At 30.3% G+C, this 11,792-nt stretch overlaps 1 protein-coding gene across 4 annotated transcripts in view; it reads right to left on the bottom strand.

The window, feature by feature from the left end:
- Positions 1 to 421: 421 nt before the first annotated feature.
- ema (C-type lectin domain containing ema) overlaps positions 422 to 11,792 on the bottom strand; it is a 234,140-nt gene continuing 222,769 nt past the window's right edge. For all 4 annotated transcript variants that reach the window (XM_040713885.2, XM_071889271.1, XM_040713886.2 and 1 more), the window contains 5 exons: positions 9,316 to 9,470; positions 4,993 to 5,293; positions 2,246 to 2,558; positions 1,920 to 2,068; positions 422 to 1,353 (listed from right to left, as the gene is read on the bottom strand). In XM_040713885.2, the coding sequence (XP_040569819.1) occupies positions 1,073 to 1,353; positions 1,920 to 2,068; positions 2,246 to 2,558; positions 4,993 to 5,293; positions 9,316 to 9,470 (1,199 nt within the window). In that variant the 3' untranslated portion in view covers positions 422 to 1,072. The remainder of the gene's footprint in view (positions 1,354 to 1,919; positions 2,069 to 2,245; positions 2,559 to 4,992; positions 5,294 to 9,315; positions 9,471 to 11,792) is intronic.

The following is an 11,792-nucleotide window of genomic DNA, read 5'->3' as shown; positions in this document are numbered from 1 at the left end:
AAGAATAGTAAACTAACATTGACTTAATTTTTGGAAAAACAATTGTATGTTGTTTTTTTGTAATTGATTCATTTACCGATCTGTTCCATCAACAGATGGGTCAAATATATCTAAGAATCCATTGATAGTTGTCCCATGACAACGACTTGTAGAGTATAAACATGAGGCATTAAGGCATATTAAAGACCAACACCACGGCTTCAAGAACCATAAAAAATTCCTTTTAAATTCCCAATACTATTTTAGAATGGCAGATCGACGACCGATATCTATGTTAAACGGTTTTTCTGGAGATGGGACAGATCGGTCAATAAATCACAATATAGATGTATATATTATAATTGCAAACAATTTCCTGATAACAGTATTCCTGGGGGTAATATATATGTTAAGATTTGTACAAAAATATGGACAATAGTTATTTTTATAAATATTTATTTCTTACAAAAATAAACCAAATCATATTAGTATTGATAATTTTAATAATATTAAGAATAATTTAATATATTTGCAGTTGTCAAAAACATTTGAAAATTAAATTCTGAGTGAACAAAACATATATTTAATTATTTTTTTGCTTTACTTTATATTATAATTATAAAATATGTATGCCATTATTGCTCCTGCTCAAAAAATGTATTGACTATATACATACATCAAGAAATACTCTATACACACATCCTTTTTCCTTTTCCTTTTTGTTGACCAATTTAAGGCTATATTTTCTATTAGTAAAATAGTTATGGAATGAAAGAGGGGATTGTATATGAGCAATCTGTTTGATTCTCTTAAGGAATTAAAATAACTTTTTCAATATTATTCTGATGACAAAAATTAAATGGATCAGGGGGAAAAAAGTTTTGCATAAGACAGTGAGTACGCGATTGGTATTATATAGCCTTAAGTTGGTCTAAAAAAAGAAAGGATAAATTATTGTACGTTTTCCATTTATATAGTATTTCTTGCATGCATACAACGCATAATGATGATGGTCCCTTCTCGTAGTTATAATCAATTAGTACACTAATAAATTTTAATGTTTATTTGCCTCCTGAGGAGACACAGGCCTCTGTCAAAGAACTGTTTCCGACTCTTCAACTCGAATTTTCCTATCTTCACTCTTCGTTTCTCTATCATCATTAGATCCTGGAACAATGGATCCACTAATCCCTGTTTCTGGTTTGGAGTCAGATGTCAATGTCATCTTGTGTAGAGTAGATGATGATTCTTCAAGGTTTAAATCTGATGATGACTGCCTCTGAAGATGTCCTGGTACTTTGGATGAAAAGAATAGATACGATGGAGAGGAGTCTTCACCACGAAGACCAAGACGAGGAGAAGAGCGATGACGACCTAAGTATGAAATGAATATATTGATACTTATTAGTTCAGTTCAATCTTAACTGATATTTTAGAAACATGTGACTAGATAGCATTCTATTTAGAATGTAAAATGAATAGACATTTCTAAAAAAAAAAAAGATCATACATAAAACAAGTCATTTTTGTGTTTACGTCGAACTTTACTACGAGACTGATCAGGCTAGTGTAAGAGTTTCATCCTTGTTTTTTGACCACCTAAGAATGATTTTTTAGAGTAGAATAGATATTAAATGAAAAAGGGAATTTATTTGAAACAATCTTGTATCGAATGTCTTAAGGCCTTATGCTGACTATTCTTTTGATTAAATTTATTTCATATTATCACAGTACTGATTAATAAAAAAAGTTTTTAAATAATTATTAAAGACATTTATTAAACAATTGTTTTAATTTCATTTCATAACTATTCTACTAATAGAAAAAAAATAGCCTTCTGTGGTTAAAAAAAAAAGGAATAGACAAAAGGCTGCACGTTCCACGTATAGAGTGTTCTTTGACCTAAGCAATTTATCTAAATATAAAATTGGTTAACTTACGTTGTTGAGCAGCTTCGACTCTTAGGGAGTGTAGGTTGACGGAAACAGTAGAAGGGGTAATAACAGGGTTGAGGGAATCTGGGAGTTCAAGAAGCTCTACAATCTGCTGCATTTTCTTTTGGCGTGCTTCGGCTCTTCCTTTAGTGAGTCTGAAAGATAAGCGAGTAATATATATGTATCTAATAATGAATATAGATAATATAAAGAGATGGAAAAGAGTTTGAAATCCTGGTCAGCGCAAAAACCACACCAAAAATGATATTATTGATGCCTTGGTTTTTACGCGCATTTGGATTCAGCAAAACTTTCACAATCTATCAACCTACGTTTGTTTTGCAGCCATACAACGAATATGATCTTCAAAAGTAAAGCTGGAAGACATAATTGGTTCATTATGCTTAGAACCACGCTCTAAGGAAGGGCGATGGACGGTTATGTGTAGACAACGGGAGTCATCTTTATCTGTGATTACTTCAAGATCTTGAAGGAACCCTACAGTGGTGGCTACACCCCAACCACTCCTGCTGGAATGGGGTTCCACAAGTACAATTTGAAATCCAACCACGACGAGAAAAAGTCTGTTCTTTGATCCATCCTTGTTCTTGACAGTTACGGCAACCAAATCTACATTTTCATAATCTGCAACCATTAGAAATTGTAAATTAGTAATATCATGATTATTTCAGTAATTAAAAACAAAATGTATCAACTATAGAGAAGGAATTCGATGGGCAGTTTCATATAGTAAGGCTGTAGTAAATTACAATCTAAAGTCTGCAATGACAAAGGGTAGAAACAACAAGAAATCCACTTTAATTTTTAATTTAATAAATTCTTTTGGGACAGATTTCTTTGCAGTTTATTATTTTAACTCAGCGTATAAAGTGTATTATTAATTCAATGTCATCTAAAGGAATGACTTTTTGTAGTAAAACTATCCGAGTTGAACAGTATTGCTATCTAGGGAATCGCCGATTATTGATGTAAGAAAAGCAAACAAATGTAACGTCCTATCAGTAAAACCCTTTGCTTGTTCATTCGCTAATATTTATTTTCTTACGGTTTCAAATAATCACTAAGATGATTATAGATACTACCCTAAATTTGAAGATGGAAAAAAGGTTTTTAAATATTTTTTTAAGATTTAAAATGAAATCTGTTTAGCTTATTACATATGAATATTAATTTTGTATATAAAAATTTTGAGTCTTTTATTTTATTTTTTAAATAAGTCTCTTTGTAGCTTTATGGAAGTTGAAAAAAAATGAAAGAAAACATCTTTAATTAAAAAAATTATGCTGTCACTCTGACAATTTGAATGGTGTTTGGGAGAAGAGAAGCTTAGCTCTCATGACGTTGTACTAGATTAGCTACTTGAGAACAAGGAAATGAACACAAATCCCACTAACAAAGAATTTTTTTTTTTTGCTATTTTTTATAATATATTAAAAGTTAACTTTAGTTGAAGAGATACTCCTAGGTCATGTTGTGCCGGTCCTTAGTTATTTGCTCTAGTTCAGCCAAGTCTTAGGACATGTGTTATGGGTAATTGGGACGGTTGCTTAAGGCTGTCAGTAGAACTAGAATTGGTTAAGCAAATAAGAAACAAAGTTGAGCGCGAACTTTATAAGTTTTTAGGACTGATATGCATGACTAAACTGGATAGAACTGGAGTTTTATTTCCTAAATATGGATGGACACAACATTACACCTAGTTGTTAAACCAAAAGGAGGAACATTCTCTTTAATAAAACAGGAAAACTGCACATCTTAGTCACCTATCAATTATTAATAAGAAAATGATCAATATTTTTGTGGTTTTAACCTAATACTAAAGAATAGAAAAAGGCCAATTTTTTACTCATAGCATCATATTTGGGACAACGGTACAAGATGCCTACAATTAACCTAATTTGAAATTTAAAAAATCAAACTAAAATGGCCTGTAATAAGGCAAAAAAGGCCTGATATGCCTTTAATGTTGTCCAAGTCAGTTTTTATTGAAGTGCTAGCAGAAAAGGTCTTTGACCAGAGGGAGAAAAATATAAACCCAAAAACGGGACAGTCTAACATAGGTAACCATACATAATAAATTAATTATAAAAGCAGAAATTATTTTCTTTTTGATTTGTTAAGAGTGCTGTACTTTGTTTTTATAATTTCCATTTTTTCCATTGAATAGCAAGTGAGTGAGAAAAATACTTCAAGAAGGAACAATTCCTTAATAATAATGAACGCCATGTTAAGAAAATAATTCAACAAAACTATTGTATTTTCTCATTGTTTCTTCATATAAGTATAAGTTAGGGTGAGGATGGCCCCTTAACTTTGTACATAGTACCTTAACATCTGTTTGACTTCAATGTACTATATAAAAACTTACCTTTAGCAGAAAGGCGAATAAATTTGAAAAAAAAATTTAAAAAAAATGACAAAATCTATGAAATTATTGTGTTTTTGAATATGACTCATTCTTTTTTTTTTTACAGCATAGTTTTAAGGCTAAAGTTTAAAATCTGTCCCTAATATAATAATCATAAACGAAGAAGTTAATAAATATTTTACCCTTTTCGTCTTTTCTGTTGAATATTTACAATACAAAAAATGGCTTACAATATTTAATACAATTTAAGAATTTGTTGGGTACAAGTCTCACCCTAATGTAGGTACATTTATGAACAAACATACAAAAAGCTCCTTAGTACAAAATCCTAAAAGTATACAAAGATTAAGACTGGAAATGTCTCTTTATATTTTATAATGTCATTCACATTAGAGAAAAACGCAAATGAAATTTCAAAGGAGAGAATAAGACTTATCTTTTTTTCTTTTTTTTTGTCAGCGCCTTTCTTTTATTTAAAGTTCCTTTTCTAAGTTAAAATAATATGTATTCTTTTTTTCCCACATCAAGAGAAAATAATGTTACCACTGGTATCTATTTATTTTCTCAGGCAAGAAAATCATAATCACAAAAAATGTTAGAGCATGAGGTGATAACATTTTGAACATAAATTGTACATGGATGATTTCCTAAGAGACTATTAATTTACAAGTATATCCCTCTATCACTCACTTAGATTAAGAACATCCTGGGCTTGTACACAAGTATCCGGTCCTTTCAATGGAAGTCGCGTTTCTCTCAGACCCTGAAGCTCCATGGAGAGTTTCCTCAAATAAAAGAAGGTACGAATGGATCGCTTAGTCTTCTCAACTTCACCACAAGAGAGTCGTTTTCCAAAGTCAATCCCTGTCAGAGGTGTGGAGGTAGGAGGCAAGAGAAGGGAGACATCCGACATGAGATTCTCCATTTTGGAAGGCTTTTTCATGGTTTGACGAAGCTCATCCTCAAACATGTCCAAAAAAATCCCTTCACTCTGTAATAAAAAAAATGAAAAGTTTAAACAAATTGCTACAAATATCTAAGGCCTTGTTTATAAAACTGGAAAAATGGATTCAACTCTGAAATTTAGATTACAATTGTATTATATATCGTATATTATTGTCAAAATAGGAATTTTGAGCCGTTAGATTACATTTTTACAGAAGCAATATTTTTGGTATAATGTCGTTGGTTTTAATTTAGTTTTTGCTGTAACTTATACGGGTGTGTTTGTTTAAGACGAGACACTCTGTTTTAGGCTAGATAGATAAAAGATAATAACTTGTAGAAGGCATTGTTATATAATTCTATACTTTCAATACATGTATTATAGATTAAGACTCAATCCATCCACCGTTGACGGTAACAATCTGTTCCAGCATGCCCTGGATCAAACATCAACTACGTCGGCCTTTCACTAGTCCTGGCTCCTTAATTGGACGCCACTGATGTCCTTCAAACACCCAAATAGGGTGTAGTCATTGATGCAGACTCAAGTAAGTGAGGAGACGAACACTCCTCTGAGAAGAAGCTAGCAGGTTCCTTCATCAAAATATCTTGCATGACTTTGGAAGTGTGATATCTGGCACCGTCCTGATGCAGCCGCTAGTCCTCTCTGTTGGTCCTCCTGGACCAGGGGAAGATCTCCTTTCTCAAATAATTAAACTAAGAGGTTGAATCCAACCTCACACCAGGTTCAAGGAAGACGATATCGTACTCTTATAGATCCGATCCAACATTTTTGACAGCTTCCATAGTCTCATCTGGCCATGGCTTCACCCTATTAGGGCCTTAACAGTCCCCCTTTCCAAGTTACCTTCAGATAGACAGTCTTCTTGGAAACACTAAGGTCATGCATGATTTCTGCCAATGTTTTTCCTCGGTTAGAAAAGTCTAAAATAGCTACCCTGCGCTTCATCCGAGTCAAAATGAGATTCGCAGTGTGTCGTCTTTAGCGAATACCCCTTTATCACTTGAATAATTGATTCTTTTTCTCTCAGTTGATAAAATTTTATCAAGTTGAAAAATTCAGTCATTGAGAAGAAATTTGGGATATTTGTAACGCTCAGAACAAAGGGGTAGGTTGCAACAAGTAATTATATCCTGTTATTTATTCTTTTCTATTGTTTTAAAAATTTAACGAACACAGATAGAATATTTATTAGTCATAATAAGGCCCTAATGAGGGTTAAGACACTGAATTCGTCTGATCTGTATTACTGATCAGTAATCAACATATATGACGGTGTAAATCTAATAATATCTATCTGCTATAATACATTGAAAGAATTAGTTATATTTTCATCAAATTATTCATTAGTGGAAGTATCATAATTTTAAAACTGTTTGCAACCGTCTTCTTAAATTATTTATAAGAAAAATAATAATTATCATTATAAAAAAATTATGACGTCACTTCTTTTGGTCATTTTAGAAGAAAAGAAAAAATCTGACAGCTCTAATATGTGTCAAATGATTAAAATATTACATTGTGTATTTTCTTTTATTTTTTGAGGTATTCAGTTAATATATTCAAATTCGATCCACGGGCTTTAAGGACAATTGAAACATTTGACAGATTATATTCAAATGCAGTTTATGTAAAAACAACCGTATGGTATAATCTCTGACCCCTTGTATTTCTTTGGAAAAAAATTTCATTAATTATATTTTTAAATCCATTCAAAACAGAAAAAAAAAGTTATAAAAATAATCTGAGATATCAGTGAAATTGACCTCAGGCTCTGAAATATCTTCTATCTCTGAAAACTATTTTTCTACATCACTATCGTTGTATCAAGTTTCTTCAACTGAAAACATTTTAGAGCTCATTTTTGGTGGGCATGTCAAAGATATGGAATAAAAAGTGACATAGAAAAGAAATATAGGATCCTCTATCTAAAATACAAAACATTTTTAAAAATTACAGAAATTGTTATATTTCAAAAAATATCATCAAATTTCTCAATTTTCAATCAATATAGACGGTCTTTCCCTTGACGACCAGTTCCAGCTAGTGAAAAATCTTACACAGAAGTTAATTACAAAGCTAGGCTCTAGGTTGGATCAAACAGTGATGATGGTGGCCTTCAGATGATCCTTTTTGTGTATCAGGCTCCCAAAAGCTTGACCTTGATAGACATAAAAGTACTACAGTTCAGGAGGGGTTTCCACGCACAGATAGTTTTTGGTAATGCCACTCTTATTTCTGAGTTGACTTTGCATATTTTTTTTGTTTACAGCTTCTCAAGACAACTGTTGACAATAAGTTATTAGATTAAACATTGAAATCTAACAAGTAAGACAATCATCAGGAGACCAAAAAATAAAAACCAAAGCAACAAGTTAATCGAGATCTGCAACTCATAAATATAAACATTGCATAGTCATTCAAATTGTTCTAATTTTGCACACCAGTACTTGACCTTAGATTAGGAATGGTTCAAAAAATTAATATAGAAAAAAAAGGATATGCTCGTACAAGGACAAACTCAAAAACTGAAACGGCTTAAACGGACCCTTAACATAACACAGGGGCTACTAAATTCAGTCAAGAAAAGACGTTTGTTGGTATGTTGTGTTAAACTTTGGCATCTCTTAGTGAATCAACTCTGTGTACAGTAAAAAATGCTACAACTTCCACTGATCCGCCCCTACTCATAATCAAAGAATCCAATTATAAGCTACACCTCCATTTAGCTTCGATATTCATTCTCTCGTGGGACTTCCATTGGCAGTGAAAGGAATAGTTCCTATAATAGCTCTTTTGATTGATACAACAATAGAAAATTTAGTTTCCTTTCATAGTTTGATATATATATATCTACATATGTATTGTATCCAATGGGAAATTGCATTTAAATGACAATACATCAATAACAACTGATGTTGATTTTTATAGAAATGAAAAAAGAATACAAAATACATATACATCTATAGTGTTTTTTTTCGTTTCCCGGGACATTGGCTTTGAGTGGGATCCCGGGAGATATTTTTTTATACAACAGGATCCCAGGAAATATTGGGATCCCGTTAGTAAATGATAAATACAATTTAATTTAAATACCAAGTCGTGGAAATGTTGTGAAATTTTTTTTAAAACTTAATAGCTACAATAATTTGTTGTGTTTTTTTCTTTTACAGAGAGCCCAAAGTCTCATCTTTTTGTTCACATTAAATCTAAAATATTAAAGATTATGTCATAAAAACAACAAAAGGATAAAATAGCATCCTATATTCCCAGCGGAATGTCCCAAATAGCAGTTATTGTGGTCTAATATGGCTCAAAGATCTACCGTGTTAAAAAGTCATCGAAAATTTGTAAAATATGTTTTGTTACTATTCTATATTTAAATTATTGTCCATGATAAGATGGCGGGTCAGTCAAAATTCATTCACGAGCCCGGGATTGCCAACCTCTCCAATATATGTTTTAAAGAATATAAATGGGGAAAAAATCCCAAATAAAAGTTCTTGAAACTCAAAAAAAGAAAATTAGAATGAAATTGTTATATGTACATACTTATTCATTACAGTAAATAATATAATTTCAGAAGCTAAAATGATTTTTTTTTCTAATTGAATTATATTAGAGAGAAAATCTTATTTTGGTCAAACGAGGCTAATATATATATAAAATGAAATTAATTTATTCCTGCTACAAAATTGACAAGAATTATTTTTTAAAGCACTTCTCAAAAAAGAAAAAGCTTAAACAAAATTAACTTTAGTATCAAAATGAAGTAAAGAGTCTTTAGATGAAGATAAGTCATAACTGTTTATAAGAATTCACACACAAAAAAAATCACATCTAAATTTTTTTTTCTAAAATGTGTTTCTTCCCTAATTATTAAAGCTTGGATGAAATTTATAGAATATATCTATAATGGCAAGAAGCAAATATGAAACATTTGAAAATTTCACCTCATTTCTAGGGAAAAGGCTCCATACGTCAAAAAATATCTATTTGATTCAAAAAGATTAGTTTATATAACTTTTAAATGATATTTTAAGTACCTTGTAGAAATTACGCAGATGCAGAGTGCTCTCCTCACGAACTCCTTCCACTTCAGCTAAATGTGAATCCGACAAATAGCTCCTCCCATTCTTCAATACCAGCTCTTTAAACAACTCAATGGCTAATTCAAGAGTCACCAGACGAATCTTTGTTCCTGTATAGAAATGAAATATGCTGATTATAAAGTCCAGCAAATATCAATAATGCCCCTTCTAAATAAGTTAATCAAACAAAAAATATACAAAAACTTGACTCCCAAAAAGTCTTACATTCGATACGTGAATACGGAACTTAATATTTTAAATAATTTGAAAAAAAATGCCCTTTTAAAATAAAAAGACGCCCTTAGATTATTGTTTTCTTAAATAAACTCATATGAAAAGATATACTTGGAGGTGGCAAGAGTTGGAAATGACTCAACAAAGGTGTTAACTTACAAAAAGGCTATAAAATGACGTCACATTTGTTTGTTTTTCTTACATTAATAATTGACAATCTAAATAGATATGAAAGTTACCTCTGATTGACTCTACACTCAAATATGAAATAGTTTACAATATAGCTTGACATACGAATTGAATTTTTCCTGGATAGGAGTTCGTAAGTCAAAGAAATTTACTGCAAACAAAAATAACTAAAAAACTCTTTTGAAATGTTAAAATTATTTATCTTTTTGCAAAAAACTTAATTTGAACGAGTCACCTCGTTATTTTCTTTTTTTAGAAAAGACAAATTGTCGAAACTTTAGAAATTTTATAATTTAAATATATTATATCTGTCTTTGACAATAATAAATACTATACAGCAGTTATATGTCGGTACAATTAGATAATGAAAATATTAGCTAGTCAACAAATTTTTGCTTTTGGATGGATTGAGAGTATCTGTTTCTGATGGTTTTTACATCTATAAACATGAAAATATTCGTTATATCCCGAAAATTATTTTATTATGATCTACATTTTATATACTAACAATAGGTCTTGATAGCTTATTAAATATACAAAAACATTTTTTTTTATTACACATATTAACTTTTTTTTTAGTGTATTCTTTTTTAATATAAAACTCTACAACACACAATGATTTGTGTCATTGTGATAAAAAATGAGAAATTTATTAGACTTTTAAAGAAAATATCAATTTTTTGTTATTTTTTTGTACTTACAAGGTATTTTCCTGATTAAAACAAATACGAAAATAATTAATATACTTCTTGAATCTGAAATCAGACTTCCACGAAAATATTTTTAGTATTCCAACATAACTATTTCAAATCACAGAGGATATTAACTTGTATTGGAAAAGAATGACGAAATGTTGGGGGGGGGCACCCCCTGAATGCTAAAACTGATGGGTCAACACGAACAGTTGAGTGGCCATAGTTGCTGTATCCCTACCATAAAGTAACGCTAGTTATAAAAATCTGCAGTTTCAATATAGAGGAATGATTGAGAGCCTAAATAATAGAAGTTGACTGGGTTTGAGCAAAATTGAAGAAATTGTTAACTCTGTCAGATGACAATACATAAGAAAAAATTCGTGGAAAGGTAGCTTGATATTTGTGGAAACTTTACAGAACACCGACAACATTTAATTTTAACTTAGTTTTCTGCTTTAGATTGTTTAAACAATCTACTAAACATTGTGATCATCTTCTTATACGTCTTGTTGCCTTTTTAATTCATTAGTTTCCTTCTTACAAGTATGTTTATGATTTTAGTTTTACTCTTTATGACTATTTTTATGTCATTTTTAATAACTTTTGTGAACATATTTATATTCATTTTCTTCGCTATTATAAAAACTCCGACTCATTTTTGAGAAAATTCATAATTATCTTATTGTTAATAATAATGGTAAAAATGTTAACTTGAAAAAAACAACTATGCATATTCTAGGAATCCAGAAACATTTAAACTATATTTTTTGTTTTTGTTTCGATCTTTCAAGGCAACTGAATAATGTAGATATATTTAAAAAATATTTTTCCAAATAACTCTTTGTAGCTCACAATATTCTAATATTACATAGGTTTATTAAAATTATTGGTGTTATAATTACATTTAGACATCTAAAGACAAAGAAATTGTAACTTGTACAATCTGTTTGTAAAAATTATCATTTTTATATATATTAATTGATACTATCATTTTATTTTGATCTATGAGAGTTATAGGGCTATTATGTATTTATGATGAATATAACTGTGGGAATTGGAACAATGAAATGCGCAGCAGAATATTTTTATTTTATTACTTTGTATTAAAATAGCCAACAATTATATCACTAATATATACATATATCTTTCGTTGAATTTACAATTACTGCATTATTTTCGTCCCAAGTTCTTGAAATTCTTCAAGAAATAATTCATCTTATTTTTAGTTACAACTTACACACAATATATATACATAATAGCTGCTGTTTTTCGCCAAAAAATATCTCACGCTGCGCATTATTATGATGCAAAAGC

Source organism: Lepeophtheirus salmonis, chromosome 6 (genome assembly GCF_016086655.4).
Source record: "Lepeophtheirus salmonis chromosome 6, UVic_Lsal_1.4, whole genome shotgun sequence".
In the NCBI taxonomy this organism is placed as follows: domain Eukaryota; kingdom Metazoa; phylum Arthropoda; class Copepoda; order Siphonostomatoida; family Caligidae; genus Lepeophtheirus; species Lepeophtheirus salmonis.
Note: the sequence above shows the minus strand (reverse complement) of the source record. Positions and strands in the feature narration are given on the sequence as shown.